We start from the raw sequence: 25,118 nt of genomic DNA, 5'->3' as shown, positions 1-25,118 counted from the left end.
GGACCCAGAGGATGGGCAAAAGGTATATTCAGAGGGACAGAGGGAGAAAAAGGAGAGTGAGAGAAAGAATGTGTGCATAAAAATGAGTAACAGATGGGATACGAGGGGGAGGTGGGGCCTTAGCGCAAGTTAGAGAAGTCGATGTTCATGCCATCAGGTTGGAGGCTACCCAGACGGAATATAAGGTGTTGTTCCTCCAACCTGAGTGTGGCTTCATCTTTACAGTAGAGGAGGCCGTGGATGGACACGTCAGAATGGGAATGGGATGTGGAATTAAAATGTGTGGCCACTGGGAGATCCTGCTTTCTCTGGCGGACAGCTGCTCAGGTTGATCATTGCTGCAGAAGCTTCTCAGAACAAAATCATGCATAGGTCCAAACAATTACTCCATCAATGAACTTCCTCCCCCCCACAACTTAGACAAAACAGCCTACTTGACTGGAACTTCTTAAACATTGTCTCCTACCACTGATGTGCCATGTCAGCTGTTCAGCAAAATGCACTGTCATTACTTGCCAAGACCTCTTCAACAGAAACTCTCAAACTGATGACGTTGCCACTCTAAAGGGTAAAGGCAGAATATAACTAAATCAAGTCTGAAGTGAGGCATTTTTGGCTGATAAACTGGGGTGGGACATAAACTGTCAGGGGCAGGGCCGGGGGTGGTGGTGGGTGGCAGGGGACCGGGGTCAGAGAGATCTGGGGGTACAAGTATTCATGCCAGCCATCAGATGGGGCATCAAATACAAAAGTTGGGTAGATTATGCTACCTGTAAGAGTCAGTGATGAAACAGCACCTGGAATACTGTGTGCATTTCTGCTCATCATTCAGAAAGGATGCGGATATGGCAGAAGCCGTGTGGTAATGGTTCTTTGAGATGTTGCCAGGACTGGAGGGCTTGATTATAAGCACAGACTTGATAGGCTGGGAGGGCTTCCTTTGGAGCGAAAGAGGCCGAGTGGATGACTTTACAAAGGTTTATAAAATCATGAGGTGAACCACACGGTCTTTAGGGGAAATTTAAAACTGGAGGCCGTAAGTTTAAAGTTAGAGGGGAAAATTTTTCCGCACAGAGGTGGTGACTGTACGGAATGAGCTGCCAGGAAAGTGGCAGGGGCAGGCACAATTACAATACTCAAAGGGTATTTGGACAGGTTTACGGATAGGAAAGGTTTAGAGAGATATGGGCCAAATGCAAGCAAAGGGGGTCAGCTCAGGGTGGGGCCATAGTTGGAATGGATGTGTGGGTCTGAGCTGCCTGTTTACATTCTGCATAACTCTGTGACTCCAAAGAGGTGAATGGGTAACACTACCACTCACTGATATCCCTGCAAGTCCCGTTGGGAAATACGTGATAATTCCTTCATGGGTATACCCTCTTCTCATTGCTATCATTGAGAAGGAGGTGCAGGAGACACACACGCAATGTTTCAGGGACAGCTTCTTCTCCCTTCCTACATCAGATTTCTGAATGAATAATGAACCCACGAACACTACTTCACTATTTTTCTGTTGTATTAGTATTATTATTGCATCGTACTGTTGTCCTAAAGCAACAAATTTCGGGGCATGGGCCAGTGATGTTAAACCTGATCTGATTCTGATGGTCACTGGGTCTGCATCCTGGAATTTCCAGCCCATCAGCTGGCTGGAAGCACCTTCACCTGCCCACGGTGGAGTGGAGCTCACCACCAATTTCTTTCTCAAGGGATGAGCAAGGGACGCCGGCTACGTTACCCAAACAGAAACATCAGCTCTTTTCGGAATTTGCCAAAGGAGCTGGAAATGCGAATCTTTTTTACTCTCCCTCGGTTTGGCGCCAATTACCGCGCTAAAACCAGGAATCGGATTCACCTTGCTTACGGGCCGTCAGGGTGGGGACTTGTCCGTTGATCATTCCGCCCCCCCATCCCCATCCATCTGGGAAAGCAGGTGAATGGGAGAATGCCCGACTGTCAAATTCCCATGTGTATCAGAACATCTACCTCGAACGCCACCTCGGTGGACATCAAATTTCGTAAGCAAGTGTACAGAGTTCTCCCCATCCCACGTTCAGCACCATGGCTCAGCGGACGAAAGTCCCTGCTTTACTGAAGTTATTTTTCACCCTCAACCACATCCTGGCTGTTCTTAATCTCTGACTCTGACAGGTTGACGTCAGTGATCCGTGGCACATATCTGAAGTGTGTGTACTTCCTGGGGTCCAGAGAGCGTCACCTGAAAGTCGGGGCTCGGCGCTGCCCCCCTCTCCGACTCCGGGATCGGACCAGCCCGTCCCAACTAAAAGATGGCCACTCACTTCGACCATGCCTCGGGCGAAACACACAGGGGACTCTGGGATTCCCGCCAGTCGGCGAGCATCGTACCGCAGCTCTGAGGTGCCAACGTCCACTACGAGGTGCAGGAAGCAGGTGAGTGTGTTGTGAGACTGAGCGGGAAGGGGCCGGTCTAACTCTTCCAGGCTGTGGCTTGACTTCAATCTATTGTGCTGACCACAACGACCAACAGCTGCTCTCCAGACCGCCACTGCCGCCTTTCTGACTCAACTGGTGTCAAGCCTTTGATCCCGCTGGGCTCAATCACTTCTCCTGTTCCGCTTTGGTCCTGCGGCGGTTTCATTAAATTGCGGCAAGTGCTCAGTCTCCGGCCGGGATCTGGAGAGGAACGCTGGTGCTTCGAGTCGGCGGCGGTGGGGCCAGGGAGAGAGACAGAGACAGGGGTTGTTTATCCCGCACTTTCGTCTTCTGGAGGGTGATGGCGCGAATGAACAGAGTATTGTGAGAGACCCTCGTTGCTGAGTAATGAAGTAACTCTTTCGGCTGAAGTCTTCACTCGTGCTGTTCCCTGAAGTGGTCCTATTGCTAAGATGTTACCGGGGGGTTCTTCTTTGGCTCAGGTGAGAGGAGAGCTGCCGTCTCCCGACCGGAGATTGTCTTTTGGGGAAGATTCTGGAAGAGGGCAGGCTGGAAGGTTCTGGGACAGGTTCTTGTGTCGGGATTAAGAATAGAATTAGAGGTTTTTTTTAGACATATAATCACAATTTCACCCTACGTTGATTCAACTCATTCCCAAACTCCTTGCACTTTCTTCCATTGCTGTCCACCTGCTGACACCTATCTTATCTACAGTTCTGCTTCCTTTGCGTCTGCTGTCCTCCCCCTACCCCCGCCCCAGTTTCTTTTGTGTACTGGTGAAGGGTCTCGGCAGGAAATGTCGACAGTTTTACTCCTTTCCATAGATGCTGAGTTCCTCCAGCATATAGTGCCTGTTACTGTGGATTTCCCGCATCTGCAGATTTTCTGTTCCTCATTTACAAATTGCTGGTTGACAGCATCATGTGAAAACATACATGCTGATGTCTTAGTCCAAGCTCCTCACTGCTGTCTTGCCCTCCTGTCTCCCTAGTTTATAAGATTACTTGTTCACTGCACAGCAGCGAATGAACAGCAATATCCTCCAAATTAATATTAGAAAAGCTTGGTTATTATTTCCCTCCCCTATCAAAGACTCCTTTGACTGTACTCTAACTCCATCATGGCTGTGTATTTGGAATTAGTTTCTGCTCAGGACTGACCTTTTGCCAGGAGTTTCACACAATCAAACTGAACCAGTTGAACTATTATGGACCACCTGTTTCCATCTCTCCTCATCCACTCATCTGCCTCTGTAAGCCAAAACCATTACCTTGCCACCATTTGGTGTGATTGCTCCATAATAATCTACCTGGTTTCCTTCAGCCAAGTCTCTGCAGACTTCAGGTGGTCTAAAACTCAGCCAGCAGTGTCTTTACACAAAGCCTTAAACACCTGAACATTCAAGAGCTCCTCAGCTACATGGTGATCCAGCCTTAAGATTCTCACCATTGTTTTCTCATTCCTCTGAGCTCAGCCCTACTCGTCTGTTCCATCCGAGATCTCTGTGCAGTTTTCATTTTGAGCAACCACCAAACCTATCTTCATACCTTCAGATGCCAAGGCCCTAAGATCTGCAATTCTCCCCTAAACCTTTCTCACTCACTACATCCCTTTCCTCTTTCAAACTGTTCCTTCAAACTAATTCCTTCCATCAACATATTAGTCATTTGCCCTAATATATCTCCATAGGCCCAAGTCGGTTGTTAACACTTCACTGATGGATTGGAATTTTAAAATTATAAAGACTATACTGTGTGAATGTAATTTTTGTTATTTTAGTATCTGTGCATGAAGGCACAATTCAGCCAACACATGAACTATTTCTCCTGAACATCTATCTCTGTAATTGTTTCCAAAATGGCTGCCTTTGTTCCTTCAGTATCTTCTGCAGATTCTTCCCTCCAACTGTGTCCTCTATCTTTTTCCAAACTACACTTCCTCTTTTCTCATTATTTAGACTCTGCTTTCAGTATGTTTCTCATTTTATATGCATGTGGATTTGCTTCAGTAACTAATTTGCATTTCATCAAACAACTGATATTAAACATGGGTTCTTTTCTTCCCCAGTAAATTTCCACAATGAGGTGTCTCTGGAAGTCCCCACGGCACATAGTTCTTCTGCTTCTTCTGTGTGGACAAGCACAATGCAGTAAGTTCATCCTTGTGACACGTTGCATTGGTTCAGATTCTGCTATGCAATGGGGGCAGTTTGAGGAGGCTTTTGTGAGACAATCAAGAGCATTTACGTATTACATCAATGTTACCTCAAAGTTTGTGTGGGAGTCTCCAATGGATCAGCAAGTAAGAAATTGGTTATAAATATCAGGTCTTTGCCATTTCCTAAAGGGCAATAAGTAAGATGGTGTTCAGCCAAAATTGAGTCACCCTGATATTCAGGTTCTGACTACCTATTCTCTTTGACAGATCAGATTATGTTTCCCTTATTCTGTTATGATTTAATAAAATTAAAGGCTTCTCATCAACTATATTATGCTTTTCAAAGAAAGCCAAAAGCTAACAAAATGATAAAACTTACATTGACACTCCATTGAAACCTCCTCGTTGAATCAGTAAAGATACAAAAAAAGTGATTGTTTTTTACAATATACACAGAAATAACTGGACTGTTTTATCAGTTGTTCTATATATGAACGACACGGTAGCCTAGTAGCACAACACTTTACAGTGCCAGTGACCTGGGTTCAATTCCCGTTGCTGCCTGTAAGGAGTTTGTACGTTCTCCCAGTGACCGCAGGGCTTTCCTCTGGTCCCCTGGTTTCTGCCCACAGTCCAAAGGCGTACTGGTTGGTAGATTAACTGGGCATTGTCAATTGTCCCGTGATTAGACTAGGACTAAATTGGGAGACTGCTGGGTGGCTTGGCTCAAAGGGCCGGGAGGGCCTATTCTGTGCTGTGTCCCAATAATTAAATAAACACACAATCCAATATCTTTCAATTAAATTCCAGCTGTGATTATCTCCCAGGTGTCAGGTTTTCTGTTTATTCAATTCTTGGGACATCTGGACGTCTTTCACTTGAGAGATCTGCCCATCCTTAATTGCCACATCCTTGAAGTATTGGAGTCCTTCTGGCGAAGGTGCTCCCGTAAGGGTGTTGGAGTTCAAGGATTTAGAGCCAGCAGTGACAAGGGTTTGCCATTCGAAGTCAGGATGCTACGCACCAGGGAGGGAATCTACAAGTCATGGTGCTCCAAATTGCTGAAGCCCCTGTCCTTCCTGGCAGTAGAACGTGACGATTTGGGGGTACGGTCAGAGTAGAATATTTGGTGGATGGTACGTACTGCAGTTATTGGTGCAAATAAATATTTTGGCGGTTGATGGAGTGGCAATCAGGTGGGTGACTTTGAACTTGATGATGTCAAGCTTTTTGAGTGTTGTTGGAGCCACACTCATGAAAATCAGTCATTCTCTTGACATGCCTTGTAGATTGTGGAAAGAAAGTGGGGTGTCAAGAGGAGAGTCACTCAGCACTGAATTCTCAGCCCCTGACCTGCTCTTGTAACCGCAGCATTGATGTGGACGGTCAGTGGTAGTGTTCTGGATTTTGATGCTGGTGATTTAGTGATGCTAATACTTCATTGTATATGTGGTTAGAATCTCTTTCGTTGGAGGTAGTCATTGGTATTGTTGAGGTGCGAATATTTCTTACCACTTACCAGTCCATGCCTGAACATTGCTGAGGTCTCACTGCATGAAGGAGTGACCAGGTCTTAGTGCATGAAGGGGTTGATTTATTTGCTGAAGGGTTATGAAAACAAATTGAACATTGTGCAATAAGAACAAACATTTCTAATTCTTTCTTCTTATGAAACAGTTAGATACCTGGGATGAGGAAACAGCCACGAGGAGCTACGGTAGTGAAGTCCTGTGGGTGGTCATGTTCAAACCTCTGTGCTACTTCATTCCAAAATTGTTACTGGCACCTCTGGCATGTCAAGTTCATAGAGGCTGTTGGGTTTGTGCAGGGCATTAATTAGCCGCTTTATTATTTATTAATTATCATCAGTCGCCGCTTCTGACTTTTTGTTGATGTACTCAGTTCTTCCCAGTCCCCATAGTTATCAACCAAACCCATCCTCCATTGTCCTCCAGATCACTCCTCAAATTGAACTGAACGCCTGCATCATTGTAATGGGAGATGAGGATCAAACGTGGGCTTTGCCAGGATTAGGATGGCAGGTCCCTCTCCTGAAGGGAATTTGTGAACCATTTGAATTCTTTTTGATTCTCTGTGGCGTCATCCTTTAAGTCAACATCAGTCTAAAGTATAAAATATTGCAGATGCTGAAAATCTGAAATTAAAACAGAAAATGCAGGAAATGCTGGGCAGGTCTGGCAGTATCTGTGGAGAGTGAATCAAAGTTAACATTACACAAGAACAAAATCAGCTCTTTTTGAACTTTTAACGTTAGTACTCCAGAAATCTGCTTTCACCAGGACACAGGGCATGTTGTCATTTCTCAAATGCCATGGGTTCTGCTTTATTATTTAAAGTCAAGGTGATGAAATCTAACATGGGAAGGCAGTCAATGAAAGAGGCGGGCTTCTTTTGGGAAGTAGAGCAGTGGTGAAATATATGCTTAGCTTCGGAGGATTTCCTTGTTGGAACAAATACTTCCCAAAACAGAGGCCATTCAATCCAGGGATATAAAATAATCGTCTTTGCTGGCTGGGTTAATGTTGATGAATCCATTTAAATGTTTACTTTAATCATGAATTGCAGTGCAAAACTGCATTGATGATTCTTCTTTAAGTTCACTCTTTAGCAGTCCGTGCTTCCAGTGATCAAATCTGCATCTGGAATCAGTTCATGCTTCTGGCTGCACTGCACAGTGGCCGTGTTTCCCTTTGCAAGTGTGCTGAGTTACGTGGGCTTAGTAGGTCTGAGATGGGGCAGAGCCATTTGATTCAAATTGCCATTAGTTTTAGGAGGGAGACCAGAAACAGCAGATAAGATCTCCCGGCTATCCGTCAACAACACTGTATGGCTCCTTGCAAATTCTGTTTGGAAATTAACTGGCAAACCTGTCACTGTTATCAAATTATGTGGATGTCTTTGACATTCCAGACATAACAAAGATATTGAAATATTTCAACAATTGTGTTTAAAAAAGAATAAAATTGAGTGGATTCCATTTAATTGGGTCAAAGGTTAATCAGGGCAGCCTCTTATTTGGAACAACTCTTAAAGAACAAAAACAAATTGAGAAAATAGCCGGGATTCCCTCCATTTATTTGGGACACTGTGCTGCTTAATTGGGACAGAAGATTGTTGCTAAACAATTTCGATCTAGTGTCAATTTTGCCAACTGTGTGGCCATTAGATATTACACTACGCTTAAAGAGAAGGGTTTTTAAATACTGTCAGTTGCATATCTTTGTTTTCAACAAGCACTGATAGTTGGTGAAAATCAGCAGTTAGACATTTCAGAATTGTTTTGTTCATTGCTGTTTCAAGCATTTAGACTTGGAGATGCTAGAAACAGCCATGGGGGAAAATGAAATGATTTTACTACTTCAACAAGTTAGAAACTATTAAGAATTTGAAGGTATCAACGATCATCTTAAATGTTACAATGAAAATAAAGATTTGGAGGATGGAATTGTTGAAAGTATTGTATGAAGGCTGTCCATTATCTGCACTGGTTTTGTTCATTTACAGTCAATCAGGAGTACACAGCCATGTACACTGGTTGAATTCCTCCATCAATAACTATTAGGAACTAATACACAATTTTATAATACAGGTCGACCTTCACTAATCTAGCACCATTGGGACCTGAGGAGTGTTGGATTAGTGAAAATGCCGAATTACAGAAGGATCACATTAAGCATAATCAGTGCCGGATTATTGAAGGAACCGGGTTACAGGTAGTCGGATTAGTGAAGGTCGACCTGCACTGTAGTAGTATTGGTAGTGTCCAATCATAAACAAGAGAAAATCTGCAGATGCTGGAAGCCCGAGCAACACACACAAAATGCTGGAGGAACTCAGCAAGCCAGGCAGCATCTATGGAAAAGAGTACAATCAATATTTCGGGCCAAGAGCCTTCATCAGCCCAAAACATTGGCTGTACTCTTTTCCATAGATGCTGCCTGGCCTGCTGAGTTCCACCAGCATTTTGTGTGTGTTGCTTGGTAGTGTCTAAATTAACTGGAATCTACATAGACGAATTTATTGATTTCTGTCTTGAATATACACCATGACTGAATATTCATTGCCCCCTTTGACACTGAATTCCAAAGATTCACCATCCAGATTTCCAACAAATTCCTTCACTTCTCAGTCCAGTGTGGCTGACTCTCTAAGTGAGTTCCCATCCTTTTCACTCCAGCTTTGGAAAACACCATTCCCACATCAACCTTGTCAAGTCCCACATTTCCATCACCTCTCATCCTTATAAACGCATGAATAGACTATCTCCTCCCAATATGACAAGCCTGACACACCAGAGGTCAATCTGGCATGTTATTAAAGCTGTGCTTTTTAAAATATATCCAATCTTTGTTTCCAACTGAAGTAATCGAATGCAAAGATTTAAAAAACTAACTTTAAAATTTAGTCAGATCAGTAGGATTCAGAATTTTCAAAGGTCAGATATTCGGTGAGAAGGAAAACAAATGGGACTAATTGAATATCTCTTTTAGAGAGCTACCACATGTGAGATGAACCAAACTACCTCATTCTCTGCTGTAAAATTCAATGTTGTCACTACTAAAAGAGTCCAGATGCACAGATGGGAATGATGAAGCTAATAGGAGCACACCTAGGAATGGACACTGTGTTCAGGACCAAAATGGTCCAACTGCAGTAGCTATAATTGTGAATGTTTCTGCATTTAGAGGAGTCATATAGTGCTGACTCATGAATCTAGTATCATAGTTCACATGTTGACTGAATGAGAAGTAAATTTTTTCCAGACAATTCTAATTCCCAGCAACTTGGGTTTTATTCACATGTGTAATGGTCATTGTGTGTGATTTAGCCCTGACTGAGATACTGATGCAAAGGCATAAACGGCATCTGCTGTCTAATGATGTGCAAGTTTTGGTACATTGACCAAAGCACGACCATCATATCAACAACAAAGTCATGCAACAGCAGTGTGTTACTGGTATTTGTGGTATTGGTTGAGGGAGGAAGCTGTATGATTAATCTTATTCAGAAGGGAAATGGGAAGCAAAATTCACTAATAACTTCTGTTTCTCTCTTCCAAGCTACAATTTGTGACAGTCTAGTCTGTGTCACTGACTACAAAGATTACATAACATGTACCTGGAGAGTTGAAGCCCCACTGAAGCCTGATGTTTCATATAAACTAAGTGCAAACACGTAAGTATTGAATCATTAAAACAATCAATCTTATCTTTGTTGATGTGTCTCAGTGTGAAGCAGGGCCAAACACAAATGGGAAACAAACCATACACATTGAGTCCCCTGTTCTTCTATCACTTGCTGCTGCCTCAATCGTTCTCTTGTTGATATACTGTTCATTCCTTGCATCATTTGTACTTACAAAGCTCGCTGTGACATCACTCAACAAGACATTACTTACGGTGACATCACTCACTGTTGAATTGTGAGCAGTCTAGGGTCCCTTATCTAAGAAAGGATGTGCTGGCTTTGGAGAGGGTGCAGAGGGGGTTCACAAGAATTATCCTGGGAATGAAAAGGCTAACATGTGAGGAGAGTTTATTGGCTCTGGCCCTGTATCTGCTGGAGTTTAGAAGAATGAGGAGGGATCTCATTGACATCTATCGAATATCGAAAGGCCTAGGTAGAGTGGACATGGAGAGGCATTTTCCAATAGTGGGAGAGCCTAGCACCAGTAGACTCTCACAGCCACAGAATAACAGGACGTCCTTTTAGAACAGAGGAGTTTTTAGCCAGAGGGAAGTGAGTCTGTGGAATTCTTTGCCACGGAGGGCTGTGGAGGCCAAGTCATTGGGACACTTAAAGTGGAGGTTGATAGGTTCTTGATTAGTAAGGGCGTCAAAGGTTACAAGGAGAAGTCAGAAGGCAGGAGAATGAGATTGAGAGGGATAATAAATCAGCCCTGATGGAATGGTGGAGCAGGCTCAATGGGCTGAATGGCCTAATTCTGCTCCTGTGTCTCATGATCTTGCGACCTTATGGACTTACTCATTGTTCCATTCTTCATTTGCTCGTCACCTTGTGATGCATCGTGTCACTGTGACATCACTTGCATTTATACCTGTAGGATATTGCAGCCTTTTCCATGGTCTCACTTGCATTTGCATCACACGTATTCATTTCATTCACGGTCCTGACACTCTTCCACGTCGTCCATGCCTGCACCTTGCATTGTGAAATCACAAACCATTGTGCTCAGTTCAGCCTGCCTCATCGTAGAAAGCATGAGGAAGTGTTCAAGGGGGTGCAGGGCTGTAGAGGAGATTTACCAGGATGCTGCCTGGATTAGAGAGCATATTTTGTGAGGATAGGTTGAGTGAGCTAGGGCTTTTCTCCTTGCAGTGAAGGAGGATGAGAGGTGACCTGACAGAGGTGTACAAGATGATAAGAGATATAGGTTGAGTGGATAGCCAGAAACTTTTGTTCAGGGTAGAAATGGGGTAACCTTAAAGTAATTGTTGGAAAGTATTGCGGGAGATGTTAGAGTCGAGTTTTTACACAGAGAGTGGTGAGTGCATGGAACGCCCTTCCAGTGGTGGTGGGAGAGGCAGACACATTAGGGGTATTTAAGAAACTCTTAGATAGACACATGGATGATAGAAAAATGGAGGGCTATGCAGCAGGGAAAGGTTAGATTGATCTCGAAGTAGGTTCAAAGGGTGGTACAGCAATGTGGGCCGAAGGGCCTGTATTGTGCTGTAGTGTTCTATGGTCATGCCCTATTGCTTCACTCACTAAAATGTCGCTGTTGTATCTCCTGATGTTGTAGCAAGAGGTCGGGATCACTGTTTTGAGGTCCGGGGAAATAACCTTTTATTTGATTAAGTGAGATAGATGGAGAGGAACACCAGTTTGAGAGACAGATAGACCAAAAAGAGGAGACATCCAATGCAGAAGGACATCAAAAAGGCAAGTGCTTCCATGTACATAACAGCAAGCCAAACTATGGGCAGTTTGAACTACATGACATATTAGAGCAGATAACCGAATGTTTGGTCAAAGATCAAAAACCACAACATCTGCATAACGTTGGAAATCTAAAATAAAAACAAAGAATGCTGGAATCACTCAGCAGATCTGCAGAACCTGGAAACTTAATGCTCCAGGTTAAAGCCCCTTGCAGGTCTGAATTTTTGTAGCTTGGTCAAAGATAGAGGCTTTATAGGCAAAAGAAAGGAAAGTGGGAGGAAGGTGGAGAGTGATCCCAGAGTTTTGGTTTTGATACCTCCAACATTTTCCCCAGTGGAATGTTCAAGAAGTCAAAATTGGGGGGAATATTGAGATACTGGAATGTTGAAGGATTAGAGTAGACTACAGACTACAGAATTGGAGGAGCATTGAGATTGAAATGTTGTAGGATTAGAGTAGACTACAGAATTGGAGGAGCATTGAGATTGAAATGTTGTAGGATTAGAGTAGACTACAGACTACAGACTACAGAATTGGAGAGCATTGAGACTGGAATGTTGTAGGATTAGAGTAGACTACAGACTACAGAATTGGAGGAGTATTGAGATTGAAATGTTGTAGGATTAGAGTAGACTACAGACTACAGAATTGGAGGAGCATTGAGATTGAAATGTTGTAGGATTAGAGTAGACTACAGACTACAGAATTGGAGAGCATTGAGACTGGAATGTTGTAGGATTAGAGTAGACTACAGACTACAGAATTGGAGGAGTATTGAGATTGAAATGTTGTAGGATTAGAGTAGACTACAGACTACAGACTACAGAATTGGAGGAGCATTGAGACTGGAATGTTGTAGGATTAGAGTAGACTACAGACTACAGACTACAGAATTGGAGGAGTATTGAGATTGAAATGTTGTAGGATTAGAGTAGACTACAGACTACAGACTACAGAACTGGAGGAGCATTGAGACTGGAATGTTGTAGGATTGGAGTAGACTACAGACTACAGAATTGGAGGAGTATTGAGATTGAAATGTTGTAGGATTAGAGTAGACTACAGACTACAGACTACAGAACTGGAGGAGCATTGAGACTGGAATGTTGTAGGATTGGAGTAGACTACAGAGAAAGGGAAAGGTGTGGCTAAGAGAAGATCTGTATAGCATTAATATGTATTGTAGTCTGGTCTGTAGTGTAGTGACATCTGCACTGGACTTAGAGGCGAGTGATCCCAGGTTCAAATCCGGCTGGCTCCTTGCACATTTTTCATCTGTGCTGCGTTGAGCATCGAGTTAGCAACTCGGCCTTGTAAAAAACAGACAAATATGAAAGAAATGACAAGGTTGCCAACCGATACACCACAAGGCACAGAGAGGAACAACAACTACATGTACTGTAACAGGTAGCATCTATGGAAAGGAATAAACTGTCAATTTCTGTTCTTGCCGAACTGGATGCCATTGTAGATCAGCAAGCCCGGAGGTTCAAGTGAAAAGGTACTGATTAGGACATAGGATGCAGAGTTTTGGATTGCCTTATTTATGGAGACTAGGATCTTGAAGACTGTCTGAGCTGAGAAGGGCTTCGGCATTGAGCAAGTGAGGCAGATCTAATTGGGCAAGCAGAAGATGGAAATACATGTTTAAACAACATAAATAAAAGGTACAAAACTAAACCTGAGGCCAGATGTGATGCTGAGGTTACGAACAGTCTGGTTTGGCTTCCGTCACCTGTCTGCCAGATGATGGAGTCATTACCTGGTGAAAGGAGTTTGTGAAATGGACTGAAGATGATGGCTTCTGGAAATCTCTGAGTACTTCAGGGCAGGTAGGTGTTCACAAAAGCAGCTCAGGTTGATGGGGTCTTTGGGTAGTCAGTAGTCCAATGAGGGTGGTCTTGTGGAAGCAATTGGGAGACCCATTTGGCAAGGTGGGTCTACAAGGGGCATGAGGGAAGAGTGATACACAAAATGTGCTGGAGGAGCCCAGCAGATCAGGCAGCATCTATGGATGGGAAAAAACAGTCGATATTTTGGGTTGAGACCCTTCTTCGGGACTCATGAAGGTTCTCATGCTGAAACGTCGGCTGTTTCTTCCCGTCCATAGATGCTGCCTGACCTGCTGAGCTTCTCCAGCACCTTGTGTTTATTGCTCTAGATTTCCAGCATCTGCAGTACTTCATGTGTCTATGAGAGAAGATTAGATGGAAACTTGAGTGAAAAGTGAGCTTGGGCTTGGAGAAACCGTAAAAAAAAATTACCCTAGTGAGCTAGGATAAAGGAGGGAAAGGACAGAGGAAACAGCCTATAATGCAAGAGATGGTGGTGATGAGCTCATTGCTTCCATTATTGGAGTTAACTGGAGAAAAATGCTGGAGAGAGTTGATGAAGGAAAGTCAAGTACTAACTCTGCAGTCCAGCATTATCATACAGAAAGCTGACAGAGATTCGTTGGTGGTAAGTAAGAATGAAGAGGCTGAGAGGGGCTGTCTCAGACAAGTGGAAATGGGGCTGAATGAACAGAGAAGCAGAATTATGAAGTGCAGGACAAACGCCTACAGCAATGGAAATAGTTGGCAGATAACAGGGAGGCTGATCAGAGCCTTAGACTATGAACAGAGACAGAGACTAGACTCTGACGACTAGATGATCAAATGCAGCACAACACCCCAGATCTGTTGCGAACGCAGTTGTAGTTGTTGAGAGTGGTTAATGTGGTCTCTCTGCGATCTCATACAGTATTTCAAATTCACTCTGCACAAAGGTAGTAGCGTGCGTGTGTGTGTGTGTGGTGCAGTGAGACATTGCTCGAGCCTTCTCATTCCATCAGGTATAAATAGATCAATAAAACTCACCCAGAAACCACCCTTCAATCAGGCGACATGGTGCAAATGAAGTGACATCATTAAATATTCCACTCACACTTTTGAGTGTGAAATACATAATTACTCATAGTCTTTTTAACCTTGTGTGGCCCTGGGGAATTCCAGTCTCCTGGATAATTGCTCTTAAAAATGCTTTAATTTTCACTAGTTAGATCTTCTGGTTAATCAGCAACACTTTTTAAGAATCAGGATTATTTTCATATTGAAGTAATAAAACAAACCTGTAAAATACTTCAGACCCACTTTCCTTGTGCAAGATTAATCTCTTTGGATCATTTTAGAATACTTTCTCATTTCTGAAGTTTATTGCAGCAGAATTCCCTGCAGTGTGTTTGTCCACTGTGCAACTTTGGGCCTTTGAAGACTGCATTTATCCCTCCTGAGGTTATACATTAAGAGTCAAAGTTCTATTGCACAGTTTTGAACCTAAAAATCTGTCCAGAACATTTAAAAATGTTGTTTTATGTTTTCCGAACAATGTTTAAAAACAAGCTCTTCTTGGGCTTCCAGCTAGGCACAGGTATCAATTATAACCAACATTTCGATGACAAACTCTGTCATCCTCATTGGGGATAATGCCTGGGCACGTCTAGTCCGGTGCTATTTATATCCCATCGTCCGTCTGTCCTGATTGGTTAGTCCTCATCCAATCAGGTTTCCACTGTCTCACCTTATTTACAATCAAATTCCAATTGAATTTTTAACAAAGACGAGGGTCTCACTCTAAGTAAGAACTGGAATTTGATTTTAAATATAGTGGGACAGTGGAAACCTGATTGGATGAAAACTAACCAATCAGGAGGGACAGGCATAAATACCACTGGACTAGACGTGCCCAGGCATCATCCCTGACAAAGATGGCCAAGCTTATCATCGAAACGCCGGTCATATTCAATATCTGTACCCGACTGGAAACCCGAGAAGTGTTTATCCGTCATTTACGCTGGGGAAGCACTTGGCCCTTCTTCAACGCTTAAAAAGTTTTTCAAAGATGGTGAAATTCCAAAGATAGTGTTGTTAGAAGAGTAGTGTTGTCTGATTTCCATCTGCAGCACCAAGATGTTACAAGGACAGCAGGTAGTACTGGTTAACTTTTCCCAGGCCACCTGTACTTAGACACAGAGCAGAGGGATCAGCAGCTATGCCTTCATTGCACAAGCATGCAAAAATGCTTCTAAATCTTCCACTTTCCCCAGTTTAGTGTTAAGTCTGGAGTGTGTTAGTTGCAGGAGAATGTTCAATGGAGCAAGAAAGGGTCAGCCTTGAGTATGGAAGGACTATGAACTTAGATTTATTATGATTGCACATTGAACTAGTGGTCAGTTTGAGTTGTCAGTATTAGTCAGAACTGACCATTTTGTGAGTGTGCAACTCTTGTCATTACTTGAGAGGTGTGGTTGAAAATTTTGCTGGAAACTAATTTTGAGCATTGTTGTTATGTGGGTGGGTGGAGCCTGGAGAAAAAAACAGCACAAGAAAATGAAACACCCTGCACCTAAATGACTGCATGATATTTTGGTGTTAATGGTCCCTGAATTGTGAGTAATATGTTAAACTGTTTTAAAAAAACACCACAGGAAACAGCAATTTACAATGGAGTGCAAGAGCCAGTAATTCAACACTTCAACAGCCAGGAAATTAAGATTTTAATTGGGGTGTGCAGAGCAGCAAATGTTTTAATGACAAGTTGAATGTAAATACTTAGCTTAACTGTGAAGTGAAAATAGAGTCTTGGCATACTGCCCAAGACTAGCGGAACATGCTTTCTCTGTGAGCATGGTGAGGAGCGGTGTTCCCCTGGGATGATTGTCTTTTTTAGTCTGTATTAATGACTTAGATTTAGGGGTACAAAGAGGAGAAAATCTGCAGAAGCTGGAAATCCAATGTATCATAAACAAAATGCAGGAGGAACGCAGCAGGACGGGCAGCATCTATGGGAAAAAGTAAACAGTCGACAATTCAGGCCAGGATCCTTCTTCAGGACTGAGAAGGAAGGGGGAAGATGCCAGAATAAAAAAGTGGGAAGAAGGGAAAGAGGTTAGTTGAAGGTGGTAGGTGAAGCCAGGTGGGTGGGAAAGGCCAAGGGCTGAAGAAGAAAGAATCTGATAGGAGAGGAGAGTGGACCATAGAAAGAGGGGAAGAGGAGGAGACCCAAGGGAACGTGTTAAGCATGTGAGAAGAAGTGAAAGGTTAGAGTGGGGTGTAGAAGTGGGGGGGGGGAGATGGAGTATGTTCAGCAGAAGGAGAAATCAATATTCATGCCATCAGGTTGGAAGCAGCCCAGACAGAATATGAAGTGTGGCTCCTCCATCCTGAGGGTGGCCTCATCTTGGCACAAGGCTGACACATCGGAATGGGAATGGGAACTTAAATGTTTGGCCAGCAGGAAGCCCTCCTTGTAGCGGATGGTGCGGAGGTGCTTGACGAAGCTGTCCCCCAATTTCAAAATTCACAGATGACACAAAATTTGACAGTTTTGCTAACTGTATCTAGTCACAGTAACGTACAGCATAGAAACATTGTAAACTGTATCTAGTGACAGTGACATACAGCATAGAAACATTGTAAACTGTATCTAGTCACAGTGACATACAACATAGAAGCATTGTAAACTGTATATAGTCACAGTGACATACAGTATAGAAGAATTGCAAACTGTACCTAGTCACAGTGACATACAGCATAGAAACATTGTAAACTGTATCTACTGACAGTGACATACAGCATAGAAACATTGTAAACTGTATCTAGTGACAGTGACACACAGCATAGAAACGTAAATTGTATCTCGTCACAGTGACATACAGCATAGAAATATTGTAAACTGCATCTAGTCACAGTGACATACAGCATAGAAACATTGTAAACTGTATCTAGTCACAGTGACATACAGCGAAGAAGCATTGCAAACTGTATCTAGTCACAGTGACATACAGCACAGAAGCATTGTAAACTGTCTCAAGTCACACTGACATACAGTATAGCAACACTGCAAACTGTATCTGATCACAGTGACATACAGTATAGAAACATTGTAAACTGTATCTAGTCACAGTGACATACAGCATAGGAACATCGTAAACTGTATCTATCACAGTGACATACAGTATAGAAGCATTGCAAACTGTATCTAGTCACCGTGACATACAGCATAGAAACATTGTAAACTATATCTAGTCACAGTGACATTCAGCATAGAAACATTGTAAACTGTATATAGTCACAGTGACATGAAGTATAGAAGAATTGCAGACTGTATCTAGTCACAGTGACATACAGCATAGAAGCATTGCCAACTGTATCTAGTCACTGTGACATAAAGTATAGAAGCATTACCAACTGTATCTAGTCACAGTGACATAAAGAATAGAAGCATTACAAACTGTATCTAGTCACAGTGACATACAGTATAGAAGCATTGCAAACTGTATCTAGTTAAAGTGACATACAGCATAGAAGCATTGCAAACTATCTAGTCACAGCGACATACAGGATAGAAAGATTGCAAATGTATCTAGTCACAGTGACACACAGTATAGAAGTATTGCAAACTGTATCTAGTCACAGTGACATACAGCATAGAAGCATTGCAAACTGTATCTAGTTACAGTGACATACAGTATAGAAGCATTGTAAACTGTATCTAGTTACAGTGACATACAGCATAGAAACATCGTAAACTGTATCCAGTCACTGTGACATACAGCATAGAAGCATTGCAATCTGTATCTAGTCACAGTGACGTGACATACAGCATAGAAACATTGTAAACTGTATCTAGTCACAGTGACATACAGTATAGAAGCATTGCAAACTGTATCTAGTCACAGTGACATACAGCATAGAAACACTGCAAACTGTATCTAGTCACAGTGACATAAAGTATAGAAGGATTGCAAACTGTATCTAGTCACAGTGACATACAGCATAGAAACATTGCAAACTGTATCTAGTCATAGTGACATACAGTAGAGAAGCATTGCAACCTGTATCTAGTCACAGTGACATACAGCATAGAAACATTGCAAACTGTATCTAGCTACAGTGACATACAGCATAGAAGCATTGCAAACTATCTAGTCACAGTGACATACAGTATAGAAGCATTGTAAACTGTATCTAGTCACAGTGACATATAGTATAGAAGCATTGCAAACTGTATCTAGTCACAGTGACATAAAGTATAGAAGGATTGCAAACTGTAGCTAGTCACAGTGACATACAGCATAGAAGCATTGCAATCTGTATCTAGTCACAGTGACCTACAGCATACAAACACTGCAAACGGTATCTAGTCACAGTGCCATAAAGTATAGAAGGATTGCAAACTGTAGCTAGTCACAGTGACATACAGCATAGAAGCATTGCAATCTGTATCTAGTCACAGTGACATACAGCATAGAAACATTGTAAACTGTATCTAGTCACAGTGACATACAGTATAGAAGCATTGCAAACTGTATCTAGTCACAGTGACATACAGCATAGAAACACTGCAAACTGTATCTAGTCACAGTGACATAAAGTATAGAAGGATTGCAAACTGTATCTAGTCACAGTGACATACAGCATAGAAACATTGCAAACTGTATCTAGTCATAGTGACATACAGTAGAGAAGCATTACAACCTGTATCTAGTCACAGTGACATACAGCATAGAAATATTGCAAACTGTATCTAGCTACAGTGACATACAGCATAGAAGCATTGCAAACTATCTAGTCACAGTGACATACAGTATAGAAGCATTGCAAACTGTATCTAGTCACAGTGACATATAGTATAGAAGCATTGCAAACTGTATCTAGTCACAGTGACATAAAGTATAGAAGGATTCCAAACTGTAGCTAGTCACAGTGACATACAGCATAGAAGCATTGCAATCTGTATCTAGTCACAGTGACCTACAGCATACAAACACTGCAAACTGTATCTAGTCACAGTGCCATAAAGTATAGAAGGATTGCAAACTGTAGCTAGTCACAGTGACATACAGCATAGAAGCATTGCAATCTGTATCTAGTCACAGTGACATAAAGTATGGAAGGATTGCAAACTATATCTAGTCACAGTGACATACAGCATAGAAACATTGCAAACTGTATCTAGTCATAGTGACATACAGTAGAGAAGCATTGCAACCTGTATCTAGTCACAGTGACATACAGCATAGAAACATTGCAAACTGTATCTAGCTACAGTGACATACAGCATAGAAGCATTGCAAACTATCTAGTCACAGTGACATACAGTATAGAAGCATTGCAAACTGTAGCTGGTCACAGTGACATACAGCATAGAGGCATTGCAAACTATCTAGTCACAGTGACATATAGTATAGAAGCATTGCAAACTGTATCTAGTCACAGTGACTTGCAGTATAGAAGCATTGCAAACTGTATCTAGTCACAGTGACATACAGCATAGAAGCATTGTAAACTGTATCTACTCACAGTGACATGAAGTATAGAAGAATTGCAAACTGTATCTAGTCACAGTAACATACAGCATAGAAGCATTGCCAACTGTATCTAGTGACAGTGACATACAGCACAGAAACATTGTAAACTGTATCTAGTTACAGTGACATACAGCACAGAAGCATTGCAAACTATCTAGTCACAGTGACGTACAGTATAGAAGCATTGCAAACTGTATCTGGTCACAGTGACATACAGCATAGAAGCATTGTAAACTATATCTAGTCACAGTGACATTCAGCATAGAAACATTGCAAACTGTATCTAGTCATGGTGACATACAATATAGAAACATTACAAACTGTAAATAGTCATAGTGACATACAGTGTAGAAGCATTGCAAACTGTATCTAGACACAGTGACATACAGCATAGAAACATTGTAAACTGTATCTAGTCATAGTGACATACAGCATAGAAGCATTGCAAACTATCAAGTCACAGTGACATACAGTATAGAAGCATTGCAAACTGTATCTAGTCACAGTGACAAACAGCATAGAAGCATTGTAAACTGTATCTAGTCACAGTGACATGAAGGATAGAAGAATTGCAAACTGTATCTAGTCACAGTGACATACAGCATAGAAGCATTGCCAACTGTATCTAGTCACAATGACATAAAGTATAGAAGCATTACAAACTGTATCTAGTCACCGTGACATACAGCATACAAACATTGTAAACTATATCTACTCACAGTGACATGCAGCATAGAAACATTGTAAACTGTATATAGTCACAGTGACATGAAGTATAGAAGAATTGCAGACTGTATCTAGTCACAGTGACATACAGCATAGAAGCATTGCCAACTGTATCTAGTCACTGTGACATAAAGTATAGAAGCATTACCAACTGTATCCAGTCACAGTGACATAAAGTATAGAAGCATTACAAACTGCATCTAGTCACAGAGACATACAGTATAGAAGCATTGCAAACTGTATCTAGTTAAAGTGACATACAGCATAGAAGCATTGCAAATATCTAGTCACAGCGACATACAGGATAGAAAGATTGCAAATGTATCTAGTCACAGTGACATACAGTATAGAAGCATTGCAAACTGTTTCTAGACACAGTCACATACAGCATAGAAGTATTGCAAACTGTATTTAGTCACAGTGACATACAGTATAGAAGCATTGTAAACTGTAGCTAGTCACAGTGACACACAGTATAGAAGTATTGCAAACTGTATCTAGTCACAGTGACATACAGCATAGAAGCATTGCAAACTGTATCTAGTTACAGTGACACACAGTATAGAAGCATTGTAAACTGTATCTGGTTACAGTGACATACAGCATAGAAACATCGTAAACTGTATCCAGTCACTGTGACATACAGCATAGAAGCATTGCAATCTGTATCTAGTCACATTGACGTGACATACAGCATAGAAACATTGTAAACTGTATCTAGTCACAGTGGCATACAGTATAGAAGCATTGCAAACTGTATCTAGTCACAGTGACATACAGCATAGAAACACTGCAAACTGTATCTAGTCACAGTGACATAAAGTATAGAAGGATTGCAAACTGTATCTAGTCACAGTGACATACAGCATAGAAACATTGCAAACTGTATCTAGTCATAGTGACATACAGTAGAGAAGCATTGCAAACTGTATCTAGTCACAGTGACATACAGCATAGAAATATTGCAAACTGTATCTAGCTACAGTGACATACAGCATAGAAGCATTGCAAACTATCTAGTCACAGTGACATACAGCATAGAAGCATTGTAAACTGTATCTAGTCACAGTGACATACAGCATAGAAACATTGCAAACTGTATCTAGTCACAGTGACACACAGTGTAGAAGCTTTGCAAACTGTATCTAGACACAGAGACATACAGCATAGAAGCATTGCAAACTGTATCTAGTTACAGTGACATACAGTATAGAAGCATTGTAAACTGTATCTAGTTACAGTAACATACAGCATAGAAACATCTTAAAATGTATCCAGTCACAGTGATATACAGTATAGAATCATTGCAAACTGTATCTAGTCACAAAGACATACAGCATAGAAACATTGCAAACTGTATCTAGTCATGGTGACATACAGTATAGAAACATTGCAAACTGTATCTAGTCATAGTGACATACAGCATTGAAACATTGCAAACTGTAACTAGTCACACGGACATACAGCATATAAGCATTGTAAACTGTATCTAGTCATAGTGACATACAGCATAGAAGCATTGCAAACTGTATCTAGTCACAGTGACATACAGTATAGAAGCATTGCAAACTGTAGTATAGAAACATTGTAAACTGTATCTACTCACAGTGACATACAGCATAGAAGCATTGCAAACTGTATCCAGTTACAGTGACATACAGCATAGAAACATCGTAAACTGTTTCTGGTTGCAGTGATATACAGTATAGAAAGATTGCAAACGTATCTAGTCACAGTAAAATACAGTATAGAAGCATTGCAAACTGTTTCTAGTGACAGTGACATACAGCATAGAATTATTGCAAACTGTATTTACTCACTGTGACATACAGTATAGAAGCATTGCAAACTGTATCTGGTCACTGTGACATACGGCATAGAAACATGGCAAACTGTATCTAGTCACAGTGACATACAGTATAGAAACATTGCAAACTGTTTCTAGTCACAGTGACATACAGCATAGACGTATTGCAAACTATTTAGTCACAGTGACATACAACATAGAAACACTGCAAACTGTATCTACTCACAGTGACATAAAGTATAGAAGGATTGCAAACTGTATCTAGTCACAGTGACATACAGCATAGAAACATTGCAAACTGTATCTAGTCATAGTGACATACAGTAGAGAAGCATTGCAACCTGTATCTAGTCACAGTGACATACAGCATAGAAATATTGCAAACTGTATCTAGCTACAGTGACATACAGCATAGAAGCATTGCAAACTATCCAGTCACAGTGACATACAGCATAGAAGCATTGTAAACTGTATCTAGTCACAGTGACATACAGCATAGAAACATTGCAAACTGTATCTAGTCACAGTGACACACAGTATAGAAGCTTTGCAAACTGTATCTAGACACAGAGACATACAGCATAGAAGCATTGCAAACTGTATCTAGTCACAGTGACACACAGTATAGAAGCTTTGCAAACTGTATCTAGACACAGAGACATACAGCATAGAAGCATTGCAAACTGTATCTAGTTACAGTGACATACAGTATAGAAGCATTGTAAACTGTATCTAGTTACAGTAACATACAGCATAGAAACATCTTAAAATGTATCCAGTCACAGTGATATACAGTATAGAATCATTGCAAACTGTATCTAGTCACAAAGACATACAGCATAGAAACATTGCAAACTGTATCTAGTCATGGTGACATACAGTATAGAAACATTGCAAACTGTATCTAGTCACACGGACATACAGCATAGAAACATTGCAAACTGTAACTAGTCACACGGACATACAGCATATAAGCATTGTAAACTGTATCTAGTCATAGTGACATACAGCATAGAAGCATTGCAAACTGTATCTAGTCACAGTGACATACAGTATAGAAGCATTGCAAACTGTAGTATAGAAACATTGTAAACTGTATCTACTCACAGTGACATACAGCATAGAAGCATTGCAAACTGTATCCAGTTACAGTGACATACAGCATAGAAACATCGTAAACTGTTTCTGGTTGCAGTGATATACAGTATAGAAAGATTGCAAACGTATCTAGTCACAGTAAAATACAGTATAGAAGCATTGCAAACTGTTTCTAGTGACAGTGACATACAGCATAGAATTATTGCAAACTGTATTTACTCACTGTGACATACAGTATAGAAGCATTGCAAACTGTATCTGGTCACTGTGACATACGGCATAGAAACATGGCAAACTGTATCTAGTCACAGTGACATACAGTATAGAAACATTGCAAACTGTTTCTAGTCACAGTGACATACAGCATAGAAGTATTGCAAACTGTATTTAGTCACAGTGACATACAGTATAGATGCATTGTGAACTGTATCTAGTCACAGTGACACACAGTATAGAAGCATTGCAAACTGTAGTATAGAAACATTGTAAACTGTATCTACTCACAGTGACATACAGCATAGAAGCATTGCAAACTGTATCCAGTTACAGTGACATACAGCATGGAAACATCGTAAACTGTTTCTGGTTGCAGTGATATACAGTATAGAAAGATTGCAAACGTATCTAGTCACAGTAAAATACAGTATAGAAGCATTGCAAACTGTTTCTAGTGACAGTGACATACAGCATAGAATTATTGCAAACTGTATTTACTCACTGTGACATACAGTATAGAAGCATTGCAAACTGTATCTGGTCACTGTGACATACGGCATAGAAACATGGCAAACTGTATCTAGTCACAGTGACATACAGTATAGAAACATTGCAAACTATCTACTCATAGTGACATACAGTATAGAAGCATTGCAAACTGTATCTAGTCACAGTGATATACAGCATAGAAACATTGTAAACTGTATCTAGTCATAGTGACATACAGCATAGGAGTATTGCAAACTATCTAGTCACAGTGACATACAGTATAGAAGCATTGCAATCTGTATCTAATCACAGTGACATCCAGCATAGAAGCATTGTAAACTGTATCTAGTCACAGTGACATGAAGTATAGAAGAATTGTAAACTGTATCTAGTCACAGTGACATATAGTATAGAAGCATTGCAAACTGTTTCTAGTCACAGTGACATACAGTATAGAAAGATTGCAAATGTATCTAGTCATAGTGACATACAGTTTAGAAGCATTGCAAACTGTTTCTAGTCACAGTGACATACAGCATAGAAGTATTGCAAACTGTATTTAGTCACAGTGACGTACAGTATAGATGCTTTGCAAACTGTATCTAGACACAGACATACAGCATAGAAGCATTGTAAACTGTATCTAGTCAAAGTGACATACAGTATAGAAGCATTGCAAACTGTATCTAGTCATAGTGACATACAGTGTAGAAGCATTGCAAACTGTATCTAGTCATAGTGACATACAGTATAGAAGTATTGCAAACTGTTTCTAGTCACTGTGACATACAGCATAGAAGCATTGCAAACTGTATCTAGTCACAGTGACATACAGACTAGAAGCATTGCAAACTGTATCTAGTCACAGTGACATACGGTAGAGAAATATTGCAAACTGTATCTAGTCACACTGACATATAGTATAGAAACATT

At 41.2% G+C, this 25,118-nt stretch overlaps 1 protein-coding gene across 2 annotated transcripts in view; it reads left to right on the top strand.

Moving 5' to 3' along the window:
• The first annotated feature begins 2,152 nt into the window (after positions 1-2,152).
• LOC140202919 (interleukin-21 receptor-like) overlaps positions 2,153-25,118 on the top strand; it is a 109,331-nt gene continuing 86,365 nt past the window's right edge. Inside the window, exons 1-3 of one of the 2 annotated variants that reach the window (XM_072268511.1) lie at positions 2,153-2,412; positions 4,483-4,564; positions 9,654-9,768. In XM_072268511.1, coding sequence (XP_072124612.1) covers positions 4,495-4,564; positions 9,654-9,768 — 185 coding nt within the window. In that variant the 5' untranslated portion in view covers positions 2,153-2,412; positions 4,483-4,494. Of the gene's footprint in view, positions 2,413-2,459; positions 2,898-4,482; positions 4,565-9,653; positions 9,769-25,118 lie in introns of those variants that run through there. The other variant, XM_072268512.1, reaches the window with a different exon arrangement.

This window comes from Mobula birostris, chromosome 9 (genome assembly GCF_030028105.1).
Source record: "Mobula birostris isolate sMobBir1 chromosome 9, sMobBir1.hap1, whole genome shotgun sequence".
Classification (NCBI taxonomy): Eukaryota; Metazoa; Chordata; class Chondrichthyes; order Myliobatiformes; family Myliobatidae; genus Mobula; species Mobula birostris.
Note: the sequence above shows the minus strand (reverse complement) of the source record. Positions and strands in the feature narration are given on the sequence as shown.